This window comes from Botryllus schlosseri, chromosome 15, assembly GCF_051294905.1.
Source record: "Botryllus schlosseri isolate E-star chromosome 15, Bs_hap1, whole genome shotgun sequence".
In the NCBI taxonomy this organism is placed as follows: Eukaryota; Metazoa; Chordata; class Ascidiacea; order Stolidobranchia; family Styelidae; genus Botryllus; species Botryllus schlosseri.
This window is the reverse complement of record NC_137250.1, coordinates 11,348,917-11,374,276: the sequence shown is the minus strand read 5'-3', so window position 1 is coordinate 11,374,276 and position 25,360 is coordinate 11,348,917. Positions and strand designations below refer to the sequence as shown.

Below are 25,360 nucleotides of genomic sequence, written 5' to 3'. Positions count from 1 at the left end.
AAAAGATAAGAGGACGCGGTCCGGTCTGTCTTTTCGAGTTGGGACTTTATTATTGGAAATATTTAGCGCTTGAATCGACCCCGAGGATCATCCGACTAATTAAATCTATGCTAATTGTATGTGCGAACCGGGATCAAACCAAGGTTGTTATAACAATCATCGGCTACGGGCTCATACCATCTCGTTCGAGCCCGATGTACACATCCCGAAATCACCACAAGTTAATCGTATTGGGTTTTGTTTCATTGATTTGTGTGACTATAGTAAACCAACTTAGAATGTGGCAGATATTTTAGCTCACATTGAATTAAGTACTGCAACCAGTTTTTAAATTCAACATGAATGTAGTCCAAACAAAGCAACCCGTGTTATATAACGTTCATGTGAGGTTGTGGATCACAACACTAAACAGTATCCTCCTTTACGACACGATGAATAAATATTCTGAAGAATTAATTTTGGAGCTCCCATATACAAGTTTATTTAGCTCATCATTTTCACCAAAAATATTTGAAGTTTCTTTAGTGCGCAAAGGGCTTTCACTCAGAAAAGAGATTAAGTGCCCTTTTCTTCGATTTTGACACGCTGTGCGCTGCATATGGGATATCTAGAAACATTTTGTGGAAAATAACCCGAGGTAGCATGAGGGAAGTGTTTTAACGAGGAACGGGCTATCGAAAAGTACGCGCAATTAATTCACGTGAATTATTATAAAACACCGCATTCATGGAAACATGATGCGGACATTGTCGGAGTATACTTCGGCGAAGCGCGACGAAAAATTCAGAGATTTGACGGATTTTGGTGAAAGTTATATTTGCAATGTAAACTCGCGGATATAAAGAACTAATATTCAATTTCAATTCAATTTATTGCTAAAAATGTCATCGAGACTGCGATGCAATGAAGATAGGAAGGTGTCGAAACGTCTTGGAGTAGTCTTCGAAATCAGACACTCACCTGGCCTATAGGCGATGTAAAAAAGGAGGCATACACACTGAATGAAAAGTGAAAGAAGATAATATAAAAGTCAAGTGACATACAAGTAGGCCTAGTGATTCAGTAAAAATTGTTTGTGTTTCGACTTGAATTGGGACACTGGACATGCTCGATGACTTGTGATGATTTGTGGATTGACTCGACTTGTACTCGAGTCATTGCGCATGACTCGGACCAAGTCATATGACTCGAGACTGAGTCTACCAATTTCGAAAAATAGTATAGTTTTCACATTAATATTATTTCGTCTATCAGTACTGATAGCCGAGATAGCATAGTGGTATAACCCACAGCTACAACGCCAATATGGCTTGTGAGTTCGAATCCGACCGAGGTCAAATCCAGAATTCCTATCTAAGTGTTGGAGGATTATTTGGCTCCTCCTCGCCATCTCATCCTCGTAAGTGGTGTCTTACAAAAAGTCTAGAAGTGGGCCATGCTACAAGTCGACAGATACGCAATCAACAATATGGAATATTGGTCTGGTGTAAATGACCATAGTCGTCGACTAACACCATGAATACTACAAACCGCATCATTACTGATGCTTGAAAATGCTAACAGAAACTGTTAAAAGTGATGAACATTAGTATATTATGAATGCGAAGCATTCGATATCACCGATCAGAGTCATAAAAAGTGAGTTACACATGACATTAACTAGGAACTGAACAATGAACGGTCAACACAATGAGTTGGACTCGGACTCCAGTCAAAACACTATAAGTCCATATGCTTGAATGCAGCAATAGTGTGACGCTTTAAGAATGCATCGTCTGGTCCAGCCTAGACCGTCAAGGTGTAAGCGTCGAAATTGTTTACAAAGCGACGTAAAATATTGATTTTGGAATTATTATAGCATTTGATTGTTCCAGTTGATACATTTGGTGATGCTTAAAAATTCAGCTTTTACTTCAGCATTGTGTCTTAATGTGGCCCGAGCCTTCGCTAGGTATCGTTCTTAAACATTTACATTAATATATTATACTTCACGGAAATGTGTGGTTAGAATTAGCAATATGACGTCATAGGTTCATGTTCACGCTCAAGTTCACATAGAACCTTTCAAAGAGGTTCGCGTTCACGCGAACCAGAACCTTTCAGGGGTTAGCACTAGGGATGGTGTGAACAGTGTTGGGATCAAATCACTACTTTCGAGCCACGAGTCATTTCGAGTCATTGAACATTTTGACTCGAGTCAAGTCAAGTCAATCGATCTTCGAAAGTGACTCGAGTCAAGTCAAGTCAATCGATTTTCGAAAGTGACTCGAGTCAAGTCAAGTCACTCGATTTTTGGAGATGACTCGAGTCAAGTCGAGTCAAGTCAAGTCAAGTCAAGTCACGAGTCAAGTAACAATTCAAGTCAAGTTACCTTTTCGAAGTATGAGGCATGGTTACGTCATTGCATTTTGCAAGCTGTCTAGAATACAGATTGAGTGTTCATTGATTTTGAACTGATGAACGTATATTGAGTTAAATGTACGCGCAATAAGGCTCAATATCATTCACATATACGTAGAACTGCTAAACTACGTAAGTGATTGCAGCAGAGCCTCAGTCTATAGTTATTAGCCAAAATAGAGAATTGAGAGCGAATTGATAAGATGCAATACATTACCCATTTACAAATTGATATGATGCAATTCGAGCCTGGGCAAATGGTTGTGGAGCATATAAACTATATTAGAATTCAATTTCAATAAAACAAAAGGTTTGGTTAAGGTAAAAACAGAGAACAGAAATAGACATTTTGCCATTAAATTACTTTACTATACTAGTTTACGACAACGTAAGCTGTCAGCTTCGATCACTTCGTTTGCAGACAATTGATTTGTGAGAGAACAACAGAGGCTCAGTAAAACGCACGATCATTTAATGATTGGTCGGTTTCACGGGTTACACCATCGTTTCGCGAACAATCCGAACATATGCAAGATACAATGATTTCTATCGATATCGATTACTTGATGACTTGAAATTGACTCGTGAATTTTTCTCCGAGTCACGAGTCAATCCTCATTTCTGATACGCCGAGTCAAGTCATTTTAGCAAAGTGACTCGAGTCAAGTCAAGTCATACGAAAAAGGTGACTCGAGTCAGACTCCCAACACTGGGTGTGAACCCCTAAAAGGTTCAGGCTCGTGTGAACGCGAACGTGAACCTCATGACGTCATATTGCTAATTCCAACCTTACATGTCAGTGAAGTGTTATATATTGATGTAGTCACGATATACCTAGCGACGACTCGGGCCACATAATGCCACAATGCTGTAGTGCATACTGACTTTTTAAACGTCGTCAAACGTATCAACTGAGGAAATCAAATGATATAATCATCCCTAAAATTAAAATCTTCCGTCGCTTTGCCAACAATTTTGACGAGAACTTGCCGTTTTGTGATTTTTATTCAATTATGTATGGATAAAAAATCAATAATTTCATAAATACAATTCTTTCGGTTTGGTTTGTCTCCATCATCGGGTCATCTCATCGCAGTCGTTGTTGAAGGCGAATTTGTGGTTGAAGTCGTAGTAGAAGCCGTCAGTAATTGGCGTTCGTATGCGTGTATTGTTTATCGTTTATGATGGTTGGTGGATAATTTGGGTGGGTATTGGTGGGGGAGTGATATGGGTTGAGGAAGGGATGGGAGGTTAGGATGCTTGGGATAGGTTGTGGGTGAAATGGATGGGTTTTATGGGTCAATAAATACAATTTATCGCGTACTATCGGATAGCTTTCAGTATTATCGGAGCTTGTGGTCCGTCGTATACGTTGCCCATAATTTCGTCGGGTGTAGCGTCGATAGCCGTTTGCAGGTTTGTATACATTGTTCCAGATTTTGCATTCTATTTGAAAATTCATTTACGTTAATCGACGTTGGTATCAATCGATTCGTCATCGATTCTGTTGGGAGAATTGTTGAGTTTGTTCTTCTTAATATTATTCGGCTTTTTCGCTTGGCTGCTTGCAGTTCCTCTCATGGTAGTCACTCTTTCGCTGCTTGTCGGTTCATGAGGTTTCTGAGGTGTCTTATCCGACGGCTTTTGATGGCATACTCCTCCATCCCGGCTTGTGCAGGCTCGGTTTCATTCTGTGTTGTGTCTGCATTTTCGAATGCGGCGTCAATTGAGAAGTATGCTTTGATAATTGCCTGGCTCGTCTGCCTAGTTTCATTCCTCTTCATGTCGTCATTCCGGGTTGTTTTCGGGTCAACCGTATCTACTGTTTCATTGTTGTCTATTTCAGCATTTTAATGCTCGGTCGTATACCCGGTTTTGTCTAGTCGAAGTTGCCAGGGAACATAAGCTTACGCCTTGACGGTCCAGGCCAAACCGAACCATATTTTTGTTTGAGGTATTATGGTGTTTGTCGACTACAGTGGTCATTTACACCAGGCCGATATTTTTCATTTTTATCCGTAACTGTCGACTTATAGCACGGCCCACTTCTAGGCTTTTTGTAAGACACCGCCTTCGCGGATGAGGAGGCGAGGAGACTAGATAAACCTCCAACACTTAGGTATAGGAATTCTGAAGTCGACCACGGTCGGACTCCAACCAGAAACCCATTGGTGTTGAAGCCGCGAATTATACCACTGCGCCATCTCGCCACACAGAACAATGTATTCGGCGTCAGTTATACAGCTGTAGCCAACTCCCCAATCGCACGGTTTTGGATTTTATGATAGAATAAACATAAAATCGAGCTGGACCCCGTACGCTTGCTAGATTTTCTACATCAGACAGCGATATCAATTTTATTGATTGGCTGAATCAGCATCATTCGCTGACTAAGTACATGTAACGTATTTCGCTCTTGATGTTGTGTGATTGCGGACCAAGTTCACGGCTGAGAGTCACTAAATGTTCGAAAACAGAAAGCTGGATATTTCGAGCAAGAATTTGAACCGAAGCAGATAAAATTTTTTGAGGTTGTCAAGGTACATGCTCGTCAAGTGTTGATTTCTTATGCTGCCAGCGCCATGCATAGAGTGGCCCGCAGTTGAAATGCAATAAATTTCAGCCAAAGATGTTATAACGACGTGAAAATTGTAATATATGAAAAAGCTTCACATTGCAGAACCTACCAAGGCTCGTTTGTGGACATGAACCTCTGGATTTCCGTGGCTCACACACAAAACGCGAACGTGAACCTCAAGCTCACACCATCCCTCGTTAGCACCATACCGAATACAGTCTTTGAGCCTAACCTCCAATTCGGCCTAATATCTGGTGACGCCGTGTTCGATCTTGATCTTTCGGCTGTATTTTGACCAGTGTTGGGATGACTCGAGTCATGACTTGACTCGAGTCAGACTCGAGTCACTTTTTTGGTATGACTTGACTTGACTCGAGTCACGTTGCTAAAATGACTTGACTTGACTTGACTCGGCGCATCAAAAATGTGAATTGACTTGTGACTCGGAGCAAAATGCACGAGTCAATTTCAAGTCATCAAGTAATCGGTGTCGATAAAAATCACTGTGTCTTGCATATGTCGGATTGCTCGCGAGACGCTGGTGTAACCCATGAGTGCGACCAACCAATCAATAATCCTGCGTTTTACTTAGCCTCCATCGTTCTCTCACAAATGAATTGACCGCAAACGATGCCATCGAAGCTTACAGCTTACGTTGTCCTAAATTAGTAGTAAAGTAATGTAATAGCAAAATGCCTATTTCTGTTCTCTGTTCTTACCTTAACAAAACCTCTTGTTTTAATGAAATTGAATTCGAATATAGTTTATATATTCCTCAACCATTGGCGAAGGCTCGAATTGTATCATATCAATTTGTAAAAGGGTGGTGTATTGCATCTTATCAATTCGTTTCTCTATTTTGGCTGGTAACTATAAACTGAGGCTATGCAATTACTTGCATAGTTAAGCAGTTCTACGTATATGTGATCGATGCCTTCGTGCGTGTATATTCAACTAAATATTCGTTCATCGGTTCAGAAACACTGACCACTCAATCTGTCTTTCAGGCAGCTAGCAAAAGACAATGACGTAATCATGCCTCATACTTTGAAAAGGCAACTTGACTTGAATTATGACTTGACTCGTGACTTGACTTGACTTGACTCGACTTGACTCGAGTCACTTCCAGAAATCGAGTGACTTGACTTGACTCGAGTCACCTTCGAAAATCGATTGACTTGACTTGACTCGAGTCAAAATGTGCAATGACTCGAAATGACTCGTGACTCGAAGGTAGTGACTTGATCCCAACACTGATTTTGACAGAGTCATTCACTTCTTTCATTTCAAAAATACAATTAACACCCCGCAGAATAAAGTTCAAATTTTTTCCTCGGGCCGCCACAATATTTTCTGCTTCTCTGTTGGCCGTTTGGGAAAAACGATTGCCCACAATTAGTCTACGCTCTACGGTCTAGTCGCGAAGCGAACGAAAAAGTTAAACATGGGTATCGGGCATACTCACCTTAAATCGCTTTCAATTCCGGAAACTGTGGGATTTTTTCTTCCTATCACGAATACCTGGTCAAAGTAGGAGTGTATCGTAGCCGTGGTAGTGACCCGCAGTGCATCTGAGGAGGTGTAGGGCGATACCATGGTGACAACAGCTGTAAGATTTGCATGCATTTTCATTTGATATTTGAGTTTTCTATGCAATTTGTCGCACAGGGCTACTTTTGCGATGGCTTATGCCTTATGGATACGATAGCAAATTTATAGATACGTTCGGAATACTTACGAACTTACATGCCGCAGTAGGTCGAAAATAGGTATGTCTAAATTGTAGATATTTCTGGAAAATTTTTGAGTGGGAAAATCAAGCCAATCGAACGTAGATTTGACCTGATATTATCTGATAGGCAAGCTCAACTTTCCCATTAATATTAAATTGTATCTGTATACATTGTTCCTTTTCTCATTAATCTGTCTAGTTGGACTAGTTACCGCGAAATATGGGAGGTCGAGGACTGAAGAAAGTCCATCACGTTGACCTACCCGGTATCACAGAGTCATTATCCGTTGGAATCAATGGCCCTCCAATTTATTATGAGCCTATGCAAACACGCTAACTCCCTGCGCTGTCCTTTGGACATTTGGACAATTGAGAGCAAGACGAGTGTAAACCGTGCATCCTTTCAAGTCGCAAGAATCAAGTTACAGCATTTATATTACTTTTCATTAAATGACATCAGATAATCACATTATGAGCGAGGAATGTAGGGGTCACAGCATACTAAATATAATATTGTTTCAAATTGAAGATAAAATAGGCGAACAGATTTTGGTATCACCAATTTCCTTCAGAAACCTACCGTATTCGATCTGGAGTTAAAAGATTTTTTTTAAATATGCACCGTAACACACGTGATATATCTGTGGTGCCGATCTCGAGGTTACTCGAAGTCGTGCGCCAATGCTTCTTAATAATTTGCGAAATTTCTCTAACGGTTTGGTTTGATTATCTTCACAATAAGAACAATTTTGTTCAAAATAAGAACAGTCTCATGTTCACAATAAGAACAGTTTTATTCAAAATAAGAACAGTCTCATGTTCACAATAAGAACAGTCGTTATATTCACAATAACGTCAGTAGCAGCACTAACATATCCCAGACACGATGTCCGAGTGGCAACACAGTCCGAACACACCCCAGACACGATTTCCGATTGGCAACGCAGTCCGGAGACACCCCAGACACGATGTCCGAAAACACCCCAGACATGTGTCCGATCATACCTCAAGCTTCATGTCTGGGGTGTCTACGGACTGACTGCGTTGCCAATCGGAAATCGTGTTTGGGGTGTGATCGGAGATCTTGTCTAGGATGTGTTCGGGCTGCGTTGACGCTCGACTATCGTGTCTGGGGGTGTTCTGACATCATGTCTGGGGTGTGTTCGGAATTTGTTGACACTCGAACATCGTGTCTGGGGGTGTTCGGACATCATGTCTGGGGTGTGTTCGGACTGTGTTGATACTCGAACATCGTGTCTGGGGGTGTTCGGACATCATGTCTGGAGTGCGTTCAGACTCTGTTGCCACTCGGACATCGTGTTTGGGATATGTTGGTGCTGCGACGGACGTTATTGTAAATATAACGACTTTTCTTATTATGAACATGAGACTGTTCTTATTTTGAACAAAATTGTTCTAATTGTGAATATGACTGTTCTTATTGTGAACATGAGACTGTTCTTATTTTGAACAAAATTGTTCTTATTGTGAAGATAATCGAACCAACACTTCTCAAATTTCTAGATATCCATGACCGGCCCTGCACTCATTGCTATCAAGACATACAGCCGAATTTAACGATACAAATATGCATGCGAAGAGCGAACCTGAAGCAAGAACAATGAGTGTATCTGTATAACCATATCAATAGAAATTCGCTTTTTGCCAAAAGCGGCAATTAGTTGAAATTCGATATCGGTGCCGTTTTTCGCTAGTCTGTCCAGCGGCGATCAACCTTATTGTGATATAGAAAGTTTCCATTCACACTAATCGAAGAAAATCAGAATATGCGCCTCCGAGACTCAGGTGTTGCATCAATATTTGACAAATGTAATTCAAAGATATGCCTGCGTCATGTGAGTAACGTATTGAACTACGCACCATCAAGTGACATTGCGCAACAATTCGTGAATACGAATGTGTCAAGCAGAAAATAATAATTAATAGCCGAAGAACATTATTAGAAACGCGAGGCGCGCATCCAATCAGTAATTCGTCTCAAACAACCAACATGATGGGGTTCTGCTCTATCACCTCATTGATTAGCACGCATCTCAGCACTTGTTTCCTGATATTATAGGTTATAACTAGAGCCCGACCGATATTGGATTTTGGGCCGATACCAATAAAACCGATATCTAACGCCTTCATCGATAGCAGCTATATATTCAGCCGATATTCAAATAAGGTGGAATCTACCTCAAAATGTGCATTTTTGAAACTACATAGCACTTATTTCAACAGCTTTACAGCCATTGTCATGCTCGGACATGAAATAAACTAGAAAGGCTGCATCTCGATACCTTGAAAGTGTCAGCTACATGAAATACAGCAATATTCCCAGTCTAGCGGTCAAGGATTATAGTTTTTTGACTTCCTACCGTCATGCTGTTACGTCACGAAAATTGCCGATCTTTTTTCACCTCCGATGGCCGATACCAATAAATTCATTCAAAAAATGATATCGACTTTTATATTGAATTTAGTTCGGTAAAATACTGGTAAAACTGCACCCAGTTCGTAACTTTAACATGCGTGCAGGCCTACTCTAAACTAAGCAATAATCAATCTATAGCGTACATGTGAGGTTGTGGGTCGCAACTAGGGGCGTCTTCACATTGGAGTTTCGGCACCGATTCCGAAACAATGTCCGTAACTAACACTGTTCACACTGCCTATAGTTCACCGAAATATTTACGAAAACAATTTGGTTCATACTGAAGGCGGTTTTCGAATTACTTCATTACATTAAGCTCTCTTACGTTAAATATATCGTAAATTTGCTTCAGTGTGAACAAGGCTTTCTAGTGTTACGAAACTACCGACTGGAGGTGTTACAGCTACGAGGTAGCGATTTGGGGTAGTATCGCAGCGCCAAGTCGATATAATACGCTGTCTGGATGGATAGAGGTAGAACCAACTGTATGTCATTCAGAATGTCACCCAACCAATAGATGGCTTGATGTAGGCACTACTAATCCCACTAAAGGTCTGATTACAAGGGCGCATCAAGTGATCCTTGTTGCTTGGTCTTGTTGAAACTATTTGTCATATCATTGATTGTAATTTTCGAGAATTTATTCCATGCACCGGTTACAGTGAATATATACTTCTTGTATACTGCATAGTGGTTTCTTGTAACATATTGTAATTTTAAAATGGTGAGGGAAAGGTGTAAAATATTATTTGAAAAGTATCACGAAGCTCAAAAAATCAATTCGCGAAGAATTCAAATCATTTGAGGATGCGACTGCATCCCCTCTCATGCACCACTGCTGAACATTATCATTGCTAGCCATTTTGATGCATAAATAAAATAATTTCATGAGTATCCAAAATTATAATGACTAACATCAAGTGTCATGACCATAGCTTATATCAAGTGTCGTCCTCAAAAGACACCACGCAGTAACAGTATACCGGTACCGTATAAGTCAATATGAACAGAGCGTTTTCGAAAAGCACGAAATGATTGACAGCTTGGTGAAATGAGTACGGCGCCACCTACGTTCATATCGCACATATTTCGAAATATTTACGGAAAATGTTACGTTGCGTTACGTTCGTATTGAATGATTTCGATAAATGTTAACCGGATACAATGTTTCCTAAGCTCAGTATGAAGACACTTTTGGGGCTGGTCAAAATCGAGTACCTGAGTGATTCGATTCTGAATCACGTAATATGCTTCGTGTCGAGTCGAATAATCGAGTATCACTCATCATGACGTCATAACGGAATGCAATATGTCAAAGTACATATATGTACCTTTTATGCGATCACAAAGAATATAATGCCTGTTATCCATCGCATTAAAGATAGTTTGGTATTTTTTCGACCATACCGATTTCTTTGCACTTGGTGACAATGTTGTGGGATGATCATGACTTCGGAAATGTGGGTATTTCCAGTAACGTTCGTAACTTTGTACAATTTGTTTTGTATGATACGATACGGCCAATCAAGGTTTCAAGGTATCAACAGTGACAATAGTATCGAAACTATAATTCTCGTTGATAAATTAACCTTCAGTTGCGAGGAGCGTATAATTTCAGTACTCGATTCAGATTCGAGTACTCGAATTATTGTGCCCCGCCTAGTCGCAACTAGGGCTGAGCAAAATCGAGTACCCGAGTAATTTGATGGTGAATCGAGTATTAGGCTTAGTAAAGTTGAGTATTCTAGTAGCACTCATTATGACGTCGATGATGTGGAAAGTTCAGATACGTACCTTTTATGCGACCACAAAGAATATGACGCCACTTTACATCATATTGAAGATTATTTGCAATGAAATTCCCGCGCTATGAAATCCCCGCAGAGTTTGCTGATAAACACCGATATAGGCGCGTCTACATTGGACTCAGGCTTACGACTGTAGCAGGTTATCCGACAACAATACGTTACCTACATGATGCCCCTAGATCAGTGATTCCCAACCGCGGCCCCGAGGGCCGCATGCGGCCCCCAGTTAGCCTTTCTGCGGCCCCCACAAACATATTGAGAAATCGATTTATGAAAAAAAAAAATTATTTATAAAATACTCTTGCTTGGCTTGGAGTCTGGAGTTTTCAATTAGGATTGCAGGAAAGTTGTGAGTAGGCTGCTAAGATTACGTCACTGCTGTTTTAATGCAATATGCCCTAACTTTCCAGTTGAACGAGCAGTACCTATAGATATAGGTATAGATATATATATATACCAGACATGGAGTAATCGCGATTAGTAATCGTAATCGATTACGACGATTACAGCATTTTCAAGTAATCGTAATCGCAATCGATTACATTCGAAAAAATTCCGAAGTAATCGTAATCGTAATCGACTACTTCGCATATTTAATCGATTTCTTTGTGAAAGAACGATTACTTTTTATTTGTACGACGACTGTGACATAAACTGAACATTCGTTAACAAGCAAGAGATATTATACCAGTTATTGAGTCACAAACGTCTGATTTTCAAATGCCATTGCTCATTATCACGTCGGAAGTAGCCTATTAGCTGTGCTCGTCTTTGCGTAAGAAGTATCCACATTCCACACTTATAGTAAATAGATAGTCGATGTACATTAGTGTGATTGTAAAACACCCACCGTTCAGTATATCGGGTTATCAATATATTTCATACGCCACTACCTCGCTGCAGGATAATCAATCACCTCTCTGCCTAGTTCAAAATAGCAACTTTTGTATTGATGTTTGGTTATGCTTAGTTAGACGCAATTTGACCGTTGCTGCTTGGCGAGCAGTAGGCCTATGTGCTGGTACGAACGTACACCAGACAAAGATTTGAAATTTTGTACTCATCAAATAAAATATTACTGTTTCCACAACAAAGCATTAAAAATCAACAGCTGCTGATATATATCATAACCGCGCCGTTTTTTGCCGTTTCTCGTAATGGCAGCTTGCATTACATTATCTGTATTAAGTTGAAGGCAGAATTTTATTTTCACCTTCTCTTATTCTCATATTATTCTACTCAAAACGGGCGTCAATTGCTATTTCACAATTCTTTACTGAAGATTTGGACCTGCCGCCATAGCCATCGGCTTATAGTATATACCATGTTAGCGTGGGTTGTAGCTAGAATCAGGATCAAAACAGCAAAATCGTCCTCCACTCTAGACGTTGGTCTTGGGCCCCCAAAGGGTAGTCAATTTTTAACTTGAAGATTTAATTTCGTCAATAACATTGGTAATTGCATTATATTGCATTTTTAATCCTATCTCAGCCTCCGATGGTCAGACTTACCTGAAGAGCAGGGGGCGCGTAATCCATAATTATAACATCTGGTATCTTGCAATAATTATTGTAGTGCATGTTGTTAATTCGTGACCTCCGGTCTGTTATATAGTCAAAAGATATTGTAGTGGCCCAAACTTAGCAGACTAAAAGAAAAACTTTCGTGAGACGCACACACAAATTGTCATGTCTAATGCTCTGTGGGTGCCTGCGTGGCATTTGCATCGTGGGCTCAGATTGGAAGGACCGGACTGTTAGTCACGCCCACCCAGCGCGGCTATTGACAATGGACACATACCCCAAATTTCGGCCAATGTCTTTCTTTGATAGCACACTTCGTAGAGTCGCATGTTGGCCTAAGCTGCATATGTCTTTTGGTGTGTCGGGGCGCGGTATTGACTGGCACCATAATGCCTATTACTATGAGTTATGCATCCTTTATTTCTTGAGGGGAGACGTTTGCATTTCGAAATCAAGCTATCTAGAGACATTTAAATGGCAAAGCTCAAAGAGAATTTTCAAGTTAATGAAATCTGTCGAGAATACGCTATCATTTATGTTGGTTCACGAAATACTTTTGAGTCCCCTCCGAGCACGCTCCACACCCTATTGGAGCATTTGGGGTGCAGCAGTTATGGACCTGGCAATAATGCAAATCATTGGGTGCGATAAATCGTCCTTTATAAAATGGGCAATATGTGCATTGTGACGTAACAAGCAAATGTCGCATCTGTTTTAAAGAAATATGTTATCTCATTAGGCCTTTTCAGCGCAATCCATGTATTGTCTTCCAATATAACTACTAAGATGCAAAATAAATGTAATCGTGAGTAATCGTGATTACTTTTCCAGTGTAATCGTAATCGTAATCGACTACTTCCTGATTTTGCTGTAATCGTAATCGTAATCGTAATCGCGTGATTCCGAAGTAATCGTAATCGCAATCGATTACATTCATGAAGTAATCACCCCATGTCTGATATATACCTATAGGTATTGACAGGAACGTAACTGCCGCACCCCAAGTCCCCAAATTGGGGAGAACGAGCTCGAAGGGGCCCCAAAATTATTTAGTGAATTAGCATGAATTATAGAGTATTTTATGAAATTCTATGCAACTTTTTCAAAAATTTTCTGCGCTGCGCGCGATTTCAAGATTCCAAGTACCTTCATTATTGGATACTCTTCCACCAAGATAAAATACGTAAGATTTATAGAAGTGGGCATATCGGCGTTGGCCATTACCGCGTCACGACGCACGAAGACATATAAATTTTTAGGCCATATAACATGCGACCCCAAGAAGTGTGCCAGAACGATCGACAGCGAGAAAATCTTGGCCGAAAAGGACTGCCCTTACGCTGACTGGAAACTTCGTTATGTATATACAAAATACATATAGGTATAATTGACCAGAGGCGCCCAAATGACTAGCGCCGACTATTCCTGTCTTGGCAATCTGAACCTCATGAGACAAATAGGCTACCATCCCGCAGGGAAGAATTATATGCCAGTGAAGAACTACCAATTTGAAATCGTGTGCATCTTTTAGTTTAGCACGTTTGGGCGATTCTATATTTTTTGATGTAGCAGACTGGAGGTCACGAAATAACATCATGTAACGAAGTCGTACCAACGGGTCCGCCCGTCCGAATATGTTTAATTATTATTTACGGGCCCTACAGTTTTCAAGACACTCAGCTCTGCCGGTAAATCTAATTACGTGAGCAGAGAGGACAAGTAATTGATTGCAATATTTATGCAGTTCCTGATCTTATTTACATATTTTATTTTGAATTATCGAAAATTTTCGCGCTCCACGCAGGCTCACTAAACGGTGATCTTAATTTCGTGGCAGAAGCGAACAACGGGAGGGGGTCGGTTTATCAACCTATGGGAGCTCAAGACCTAAGTGTTTTGAGAGGCCTGACGAAGTGCTGTTTCGTTTCTGCCAACGGGTATACGCCCGAAGATGTGTAATTATTATTGAGTGGTCCTACCTTTTCAAATACAACTCACTCGGCTTAACCGGTCAATCTGATTATGTGAGGAGAGAGAGAATAAAAATTGATACCATTATATTTTCAATTCCCGATTATATTGACCGATTCATAAATTTTTCGCGCTTCGCGCGATTAGTCGAGGGAAGCTGCCTAAAACGGACACCCGATTTGAATGATAAATAGCGGTAAACAGCCATCTAGCCTGAGGGGGCCAAGAGCAACGTTTGGGGGGGGGGCTGACGAAGTGCTGTTACGGACCTGGGTATTGATAACTAATTTACGGATAGATGTGCAACAAGTGACTCACGATTGAATACGCCGAGATGCGTACTGCTTAGCCGGCAAAAAAGATCGTAAAACTAACAATTTTGTTAGTCCTATAGCTCGTCACCCAAGCGTCCGAATAATTTGATATGACGGTGTTTATCGAAAGAAGGTGTCGCACTGATTCCAAAAATTGAAATCTCGCCAGGCCAATAAAACTGCTCCGAAATAGCCGGCAAAGGTTGATTGTTTTGAACAACGGGAGCGCGGCAAAACAATGGCCAATGGCGCCAAGCGAATGATTGGAACAATGCGAATTTTCATATTTTGGTGACTATTTTGGGTTCCTTTCATTGCCCTGGTATTCGTGCGGCCCCGACCGTACTCTGAAATTCTAAATTTGGCCCTGCCACCGAAAAAGGTTGGGAACCACTGCCCTAGATATATGATTTCGGATGCAACGAAAGACGCATCGCCTCCTCAATATCGAACTTAAACCGTCAACCCCTATGGAAACTCCAGAGGCATATACCTATTTCAGTATCAGTATCCGTTTATTGTTATTTTAATCATTTGAAAACACCCCAGAGCTGCGATACAATGAAAAGATAGTAAGGTGTCGACACGACCTGGAGTAGTCTTTGAAATCAGACACCCACCTTAGCCTAGCCCAGGGGCGGGCAACTTCTCCAGTCGGCAGGCCGGATATAGGAAAATTAAGTATTGGCGGGCCGGATTGCTGATTCGCTACAATATTTGCCCATTTATCTACATATACAAGGAATAAATAGTATTTAATGAATGTATTTTAACAACAAATGGGCATTAGATTTGCAGACATTTTTCGTAATTAAATCTAGGGTTGAATTTTAAATTTGGGTTTTCCACAGGTCCGCAACATTTGTTTTGACGTTTGATCCGTCCGCGACGTCAGAAAGGCTGAGAGCCACTGGCACAGTGCCTCATTGTCAAATTTCGATTCGACACGGAGTCTGCTGCAAGATATACAATATATACTTAGTTCGAGACATTTAGTTGAGAAACCCTTATCTACTGTAATGGAAGTGTTTTAAGGGAGACTTCGAGACATAAAAGTGTGCGCATGAAGCACGTAACTCCCATTTTACATGAATTATAATAATCAATTGCATTTTTGGAAACATATTGCATACGTCGTCAGTATATTTCTGGCGAAGAGCGACGAAAAATTTGGCGATTTGACGACATATAGTAGGCTAATTACAAAGTAATACAAAATAAACTTGTAATGCCAAGTGCTACAAAGAAAATTTGTCACGATAACTCAGGGCTACATAGAACTGTAGTTTTACTATAAAACTACATCCATATTTGAAGTAGGTCTACTACGCCATTCCGTTCCAGCGCCCCAGAGCGTCTCCGCCCCTTCAAAACTCAAATCGTCCCCCGGGGGCGTAGCCAAAGTTAAGAAGCCCTGACGGACAATAAAGCTACTTACCGATGCGAATTGATTCACTGGTCAAGCCACTTGGTTGGAAGGAGATACCAGCAACTTCGCCGGCTATTCTTCCGAGATCGTATATAACTTCCAACGAGCCACATATTTTGTCCTTCGCATAGTTAACGTTTTCGATGCTTTGTCGAAGAGCCGCAGCATTTCTTAACTCGCCGTAACTATATACATACGAAGATACGAATATAACTTTTCTTGTACCTTCTCGTTGATCTGTTGTAGCCTATGTGACCTTACTTATTTGTAACTTCTGTAGATGCACCTAAGACAACAGTAGCGACGTTGTATTCAGAGTTATCGATTTCCTGTGTGAAAGCTTCAATGTATGCTGCGGTCGTATTTCTCCACTCCTGAAATCAATGTAACATGGGGTTATTAGATATGTATTCGACTAGTGTTTCCCTGTCCAATTTTCATACATAGAAGATATTAGGGTCTCCGCCAGGGATATCGATTTGGAGATAAATGCAACCCGTTGGACCAGCAACTTGAGTGCTGAAATCAAACATCCACAGCATATCGACAGGGCACGTGGAAATAAGGACGCAGTTTGCGTTGTCGGCTTCGAGTTGGTAGTAACAAGGACATCCACAAAATGGATCGCTGCTATCGCCCCGATCAATGCAGTAGTCGCTGCAGCCTCCATTATCTACTGAGCAGTTCCTTCCTGAAACGCAAGGCATAGATTATACTATAATCATTTAGAACAGTGGTTCTCGACCTTTTTTAGACACGCCCCCCTTATGATAATGAAAAATCTCGCGTCCCCCTTATTGTCATATCTCAAAATCCAACCGGGATGCTAGCAACCCCAACAGATTGTTTGATGGCATGAAAGGTTACGACTGTTGATGAGCGAATTAAAAAAATATGAAATTCGGTCTATATATAGAGAAACACGCGTCGGAACAGAATCGCGCATAGCGCGAAAATTTCAGTTGACCTCTTTTTCGCGCCCCTTCAGATGCTTTCACGCCCCCCAAGCGGGGGAACGCCCCCCAGGTTGAGAACCACTGATTTAGAATGTAAAAGTAAAGGTGTGAGATTCGTCGGAGTCAGAATGAGTCATAAGGACAGACCGCAATGAGGACAACATAATCGCCGTCCCGTTAGGATGTCCTTTACTCCAGAATTTTCAGTGAGCGAACAGTGGTCAACACCGACGTTTTCAACATTATGAGAAGATAAAAGTTGCTTGCCTGCATAGACTTAGTTCTAACATTCATGCGATTCTCCTTTGAATTCAATGATACATTGAAAGTAAATGGCCAAGAGCAAGGAAGATGAGTTTATAAAGACAGCCGAAGAGTTTAAGATCGAACGTTGTTGCTACATCGGGAATTAGTGGAACTGGGCAAAATCGAGTACCTGAGTAATTCGATTCTAAATCGAGTATTAGGCTTCGAGTCTAATATCACTCATTGTGACGTCGTCACAGGTTGCAAGATGCGGAAGGTTCGATATGCACCTTTTATGGGGTGCCTTTATTTTGTACAATGAAGGTGATGAAACAATGAAGCTAATGAAAAGCTAATGAAACAAGCTACTGACAAATGAAAGCTAACGAAAAGCTAATGAGGCTAATGAAAAGCTAATGAAAAGCTAATGAAGCTTTAGTAGGGCAAATTTAAAAATAACTTTTCTCCCAGATTCCAGTCATTCACTTATTAAATTGTCAGGTTACCCTAAAAAAACGCTGCACACCAAATTTGGTTCAATTCTAACAAGCATAGTAGCGAGCGGAGTTTTTCGAGTTTTTCGTTGATAATTCTCAGATTATCCTTGATCGTTGGATAATCCGAGGATTATCAATGAAAAACTCGAAGAGCCCCGCTTCTACTAGTTGGAATTGACTCAAATTTGTTTTGCATCGTCTTTGAAGACAGCTCAACAATTTCGTGGTGTCGACAGAAGAATTTGAAAAAAATTTCAAAAATTTTTCTTAATAAATTAAAAATTTTAATTGGATCTGCGGAGTCGTATACTTGTTAAAATTGAACCAAATTTGGTGTGCAACGTTTTTTGGGGTAACCTGACAATTTAATCAGTGAATGACTTGAATTCGGGAAAAATAGTTATTTTTGAACAGCCCTACGCTTGAGCTTCCTTTAGCTTCATTGTACAAAATAAAGGCACCCACTTTTATGCCGCCACACAAATATAATGCCAGTTTGACATCACATTAAAGAAAATAGTATTTTTTCGACCATGCCTATTTCATTTCCCTTCACATATATCTAATTTCCACTAAAATTAACGTGCGTAGCTTTGTATAATATGAATCTTCTACTGGGATACGGCCAATCGAGGCTTCAAGGCTTCCACCGTGGAAAACACTATCGAAACTACAATTTCCGCTCTAGTATCTCAGTACTCGACTGGCCATAATTATCTCCTACTACACCTCTCGGATCATTAAAATTAATTCTTGATTCAGATACGAGTATAGGTTACGCGAATCATTGTGCACAGCCCTGTCAATTAGGCCAGGCTGGATGTTAGATCAATTCGCGACACTCCATCGTTTCAGCATCCTCCTATCTGTTGATTAGGCCTACATCGGATTCTTTCTTGCGTATCACATTGTATACATTTTATGTCTTGAGCGGGTAAGATAATCGATCCGCGGATCATACTGACTATATTAGTACATATTAGGGTTGCCATACGTCCGGAATTGCACGGACAATGGGCTGTTCAAAAATAACTTTTTTTCCCGATTCAAGCCGGTCACCTCTTAAATCGTCAGGTTACCCTAAAAAACGCTTCACACCAAATTTGGTTCAATTCTAACATGTATAGGGCTCTGCAGATCCAATTGAATTTTTTAATTTAAACAGAAAAATTGAAAAAAAAAATTCAAATTTTTCTGTCAACCCCATGAAATTGTTGAGCTGTCTTCAGAGACCATGCAAAACAAATTTGACTCAATTCCAACTAGTAGAAGCGGAGTTATTGGAGTTTTTCGTTGATAATCCTCGGATTATCCACCAATCAAGGATAATCCGAGAAATATCAACGAAAAACTCCATTAAATCCGCTTCTACTAGTTGGAATTGAGTCAAATTTGTTTTGCATGGTCTCTGAAGACAGCTCAACAATTTCATGGGGTTGACAGAAAAATTTGAAATTTTTTTTTAAAATTTTTCTGTTTAAATTAAAAAATTCAATTGGATCTGCGGAGCCCTATACTTGTTAGAATTGAACCAAATTTGGCGTGAAGCGTTTTTTAGGGTAACCTGACGATTTAAGAGGTGACCGGCTTGAATCGGGAAAAAAAGTTATTTTTGAACAGCCCTACACATGCCCGGAATTTTGATGTTCAAACTGCGTCTGGTAGGAAATTCTAAAATAGGCCAAAATGTTCCAAATTTTGAAGGCTTGAAGTAGGCTGAACAATTTTTCGTAAATCAACATAAACAATATTATTTTCAAGCAGATGTAGGCTACTCGAATTTTTTCTTCGCTCAGCGAGCGATTCAGGCCTAGTGTCGCATGTTCTGAAATTATATGAAATAATTTACTGAAATAAGTCTAATTGTATTCGCAATTATAAGATAGCAGTATATTCCTAGAGTCGGTTAAAGCCGTTTGGTTAAAAACCTGAGGGTGGTTTGCCTTTATTATGGGGATAGGGAAGATGTTGAACGTAATCAGCTTCCAAAATAGTCCGTGGGTTAGTTTGGGCAAAGGTGCTGCTGACCCCTTTTAGTAATCAGCTTATCAAATTTTGAGCTGGGTCACGGAACATTTTCAAATTGGAAATGGAGTCGCGACCATAAAAGGTTGGAAACAACCGGATGTGCAACCTGCTAGCGCGGACCGTCATTTTGGCTGACAAATAGTCTTATTCATGTGATATGAACATGACTTAACGATGTACAATTATTCTCCCTACATTTTCGAAAGCATTATCCACCACCAGCTCTACCGCTAACTCCGATCACTAGGGCGGAGAGAGGATCAACATTTTCTAGTAGTGTATGGAAGAAACAATACTATTGACAGAATTCATTCAAAAAATTTAACGGATCCGATCAGCCAGACGATTTCATTCAGCCAGTGAAGAAATCTGTTGCAGGACAAATGAGAATACAATACAGCAATCACCAGAGCTCATGTTAGAGATGGCCCAATTTCAGGATCCATGTTCCACTCGTGTTTACAGTTGATAGGCATAGCTTTGATAGTGTGACGTCATATTGACAGACAATGCGTTTATAACTCATCTTGAAGCCCGCTAGTAGCCGCTAAAGAATGCCCGCAAACATGGGCGAGTGGCGCAATTGGTTAAGCGCCAGCGTCACGACACAAATGGCAGTGTTTCGGACCAACTTTTATGTGTCGGAGGTATGCCAGGGTATACTGTGGATTAGTAAGTAGAGGTCGACCAATTATCGACCTGGCCAATTATCGAGGCCGATATTTGGCACTTCCCCGATTATCGATATCGGCCTATGAAGCCGATATTTTATTCATAATTTTTTTTTAATATTGGAAATTTAATGCTCCGTGATCTCAATCTCAAGAAATCGACGACGCAAAGGGCGATAACTGACAGGTTTGCCCTTGCAGGACGAGTTTAACTGGGTGAGCATGCAGAGAAACTATGCTTCCCGCATTACAATCTACCTCTACTGGACTGATCTGCAATACTGTATCACGTTTTGCTTTTTTGGTTATCCCAAATTTCAATTAATGTGCACAATCAAGCAGTAATTTTACAGAAACGATGTTCACCAACTTTGGTTCAATTCCAACCAATGGAAGCGGAGTTATTGCCGTTGAAAAATTTGGATTATCAAAAAAATAGTATTTACGGTGACCAACTCTTCAATTATTTATTATAAGTGTGCCCACCGTAAATATTGTTTTATTCAAATCCAAATTTTTCGACGGCAATAACTCCGCTTCCGCTGGATGTAATTAACCAAATTTGGTGAACATCGTTTCTATAGACAACCTAACACTTTCATCGGGTGAACACAAAATCTTTAATTTATTATTCATTTGTTTTTATATAATAAATAGAAACTTTCTTCTCCTGTAGCAATGCGGCTACTGGTTGGAATTGAACCAAATTTGGTGTGTAGGCTTAAATTAGTCAACCTAACAATTTTATCAAGTAGCCAGTAAAATTTGAGAAAAACAGTCATTTTTGAACACCCTTAATATAGAGTTGAGTGTTTGTCTTGGCCACTACCGGAGTCCCGAGGCTGGCTCAATGGACCTCTGCGGTTCCACCGGTTAAGAAACACTGGTATAGAACGTGCGAAGGCTATTTGCGACCGCGAACCTTTCAATTACCAGAGTTAGAGTACCGAATACTACCGTGCACGCTATACTGGTTTTGGTTTTGAGATACTTCCACTTCTATTTCAATCGTTCGCCGAAATCAAATTTCCGTAACAAGGAAGATTTCGATAGATTTAGAAAAATATTTCGTACGGGAATCATCAGACAAACGGGGTGATAAAGCACCAATATCACGTCGTGATTTTGTCGCTTTTTGAACCATCGCGACTAAGCAAATCGGACTCATCATTATTTTTTAAATTAGGGCAAGTTTTTGTTGCACTAAAATCGCGAGAAAGTTGCATTTAATTTCAACAAAAGTTGTAGTAAAAAGTTGCATTTATTATTTTTGTTGAATTATTACTGGGTAAGCGATACTCGAAAGGCTCCGTTGTATAATCTAGTTCCGGCAGACCTGTCAAATTTGTTACTTCGTCCTTTAACCCTTTTGATGGGGGGTCAGATTTTGCAGAACTGACTATCACTTTTCAAATTCATACTGTGACCTCACCAAGAGTTTAATCTGAGCTGTTCCAGTTTAAACGTGGGCAGAATATAGCCTTCTACCATGTCCACCCCCGATCGACACCCCATGAAATGTCTAGAGTTTTTTTATAAGACTAAATAAACAAACTTTTTCTCTGAAAAATCTCTTTCTCTCTCTCATTTTTCCAGACAGACCCCAGGATAGCAGAGATGAGCGGATTTGAAATTTCTATGTCCTAATCCAATCCAAATCCGAACCTTCGAATCCAAATCCAAATCCTAATCCATAACTTTTTCACATTCAAGTCCATGTCCAATCCTAATCCGATTCTAACTGGAAATTCAGAAAAAATACTAATTTATGCAATGGAGGGAGTCGAAAATTTTCTTTCACAACCAACTATTCACTTGATTCAAGATAACTTAGTAACCATAAGTACATTAATAACTGATCTAAATGAAGTTTGTCGCCATTCGCCACACGACATTTCAATCTCCCAGAAAATAGGTAAATCCAATCCAAATCCTAATCCGTTCTGAAAAAAATGTCTAATCCAAATCCAATCCAAATCCGACAAAATTTCACAAATCCTGTTTTTTCAAAACCTAATCCTAATCCATGCTCATCTCTGCAGGATAGCGTCAGAGAGTCAAAAATGATGCCTCAGTGCGTAGCCACCGTTGCCTGGTTTCAAACAAGCCGTCAACCATGACCGTAAACCGCGCGGCTCGCCAGATATCGTAAAATCAAAAATACATGAAAAATTTACATATGGGCGTGGTCAGTGAGTGGTCATAATGGTCAAGTTCAAGATCAATACCGAATCGGACCCCTACCGCCCAGTTAATGGTACGAAACAATCTGGCATACTTTCTCTTGTCATATCCAACCATTTGCAGGCATAGTAAACCAGTTTGTGACTCGTATTCCGTCACAAACTTGGACTTGAACTTGATTATGTTCTTGAAAATCACCGAAGCGTGACCAAAATTACCAAAACCCCTCAGAAACCCCCCGGAACAAAGTCTGATGTTCGAAACGGTGAAAAAATTACACAGAATACCGTCCAAGCCGACTTCTGATGTTGTGGCAGAATTTCTGACTGTATTTCCTACTCGGAAAATATCTGGAAATTCTAGGCATGCGTATTTTCGGCCGAACTCCTCATGTCAGATCGTCGGTATCCAAAAATTGTCATGCCCTATACCGTCAAATTAGGTATCATATAAATCAGAAGATAGCTGGCTTTCCATAGAATCCAAAAGCAGTCCGCTAGGACATATATATTTAGAGAATTTGAGAGATGAACTTGAACTTGGGTCACCAGTGACCCCCCCCCCCCATTAAAAGGGTTAACGGTCTGACGAAACCAACAAAATTACATTTTTGCCAGCACACAGGAAGAAAATTATGCAATGCGGGAATAATTTGCCCCAAAAAGCCAAACGGCACAGCGATATCCCCTCCCCTAGAACAAGTCGAATAACACACCCCAAACCCCAAGGTCTGCAAACTTGACCTAAGGTATTACAGAAAAACTCACTCTTGGTGACAAAATCATTAGCCTGAAAAAAATGACCCTTGGGAAATGTAATTTTTGACAGTCTCGCCTGGGCGTTCGTGAAATTGGAAACTATTTCAAATTTAAACGGCAGAATTAATAAAGCGATCTATTTATATATTGTTCAGGCACGGTCGTACTTGCCAGGGGTAGTTGAACTTCTTGCTTGCAAGTTATTGTGCCATAGAAAATAGTGAGATGCATCTAACCCATCATACAGGTCTTTGTTAAGCAAATCAAAGAGAATAGAACCATACTAGAAATAGTTTACAGCATGTTTTAAAATCACTCCTTTACATGTTACGCAATATTTGATAAAAGTTGCAGTAAAAATTGGCATGAAAAATAGCGAAAATTTGCAAGAAGTTGCACTATAAAATCCCTCCAAACAGCTTAAAACGTCATAGTACAAGGATTCTGAGTATCTAGGAAGCTGTCGGAAGCTGTAAAAAAAGTTGCAAAAGTTGCAAAAACTTGCCCTAGTTATAATCTTCCTCAGTTCAAAACACCACAAGATTGCGTGGACAGATAGGAACGTGAATGTACATCTCCAAAGCCCTGAGGTTTGTTACGGTATGCAAACATGATTACGTGGACCAGAGGTTCGTACTAGGGATGGTGTGAACGTGAGGTTCACGTTCGCGTTCTGTGTGTGAACCTCGGAAACTTAGAAGTTCGCGTTCACAACAGAACCTTGGTAGGTTCTGCACTGTGAACCTTTTTCATATGTTACAATTTTCACTGCATTATAACATCTTTGGTTCATATTTATTGCATTTCAACTACGAGCCACCCTATGCATGGCGCTGGCAGCATGAAAAATCATCACTAAACGAGCATGCACCTTGACAATTTCAAACATTTTACTTGCTTTGCTATAAAAGTTTTGTCGAAATATCCACATTTTACTTGCTTTGCTATAAAAGTTTTGTCGAAATATCCAGCTTTCTGTTTGTGAATATTTAGTGACTCCCTGCTGTGAGCTTGACCTGTAATCACACAACATCACGAGCTCAATACACTACATGTAGTCAGCGAATGATGCTTATTCAACCAATCAATGAGATTGATATCGTTTTCTGATGTAAAATATCTTGCAGGCGTACGGGGTCATTCTTGACCTCATATGTTTATTTCATCGTCAAGACCAAATCCGTGCGATTAAGGTTTTGGCTACTGCTGTATAACTTGTGCGTAATATCGGTAGGAAGTACAGAAACCCGTTTTACACTCTGATCAATATCAATGCAACAATACTCAGATGCCGAATACATTGTCCGGTCTGGCCTAGACCGTTAAGGAGTAAGCTTATATTCCATGGCAAGTCCTCGTCGAAATTGTTGGCAAAGTGACGGAAAATATAGATTTTGTGGGATTATTATATCATTTGAATGCCTCAGATGATACATTTGACGACGTTTAAAACGCCAATATGTATTTCAGCATTGTGGCATTATGTGGTCCGAGTCGTCGTTAGGTATCGTGTACATTAATATAGGCTATCACTTCATTGAAAGATAGGATTGGAATTAGCAATACGACGTCACGTGACGTCATGAGGTTCACGTTCGCGTTCACACAGAACCTTTCAAAAAGGTTCGCGTTCACACAAACCTGAACCTTTCAGAGGTTCACACCATCCCTATTCGTACCATATTTATAACCAGAATATGTCAAATACAGTGCTTACCGAAACACTGCATCAAATACCGTGAACGTGAATTTAAAATCATAATTTAAACTGGTTTGGCCAATTTAATTGGAAGAGGACAAGATCAACAGCTTCGGGAGTAGAACACGA

At 40.2% G+C, this 25,360-nt stretch overlaps 1 protein-coding gene across 1 annotated transcript in view; it reads right to left on the bottom strand.

Moving 5' to 3' along the window:
* The window catches only part of LOC145457898 (uncharacterized), a 48,894-nt gene that overhangs the window by 23,278 nt on the left and 256 nt on the right, over window positions 1-25,360 (bottom strand). Inside the window, exons 2-5 of the mRNA XM_080336191.1 lie at window positions 16,636-16,883; window positions 16,454-16,566; window positions 16,202-16,377; window positions 6,444-6,585 (exon numbers count right to left, since the gene is read on the bottom strand). Of these exons, the coding sequence (XP_080192317.1) occupies window positions 6,444-6,585; window positions 16,202-16,377; window positions 16,454-16,566; window positions 16,636-16,883 (679 nt within the window). The remainder of the gene's footprint in view (window positions 1-6,443; window positions 6,586-16,201; window positions 16,378-16,453; window positions 16,567-16,635; window positions 16,884-25,360) is intronic.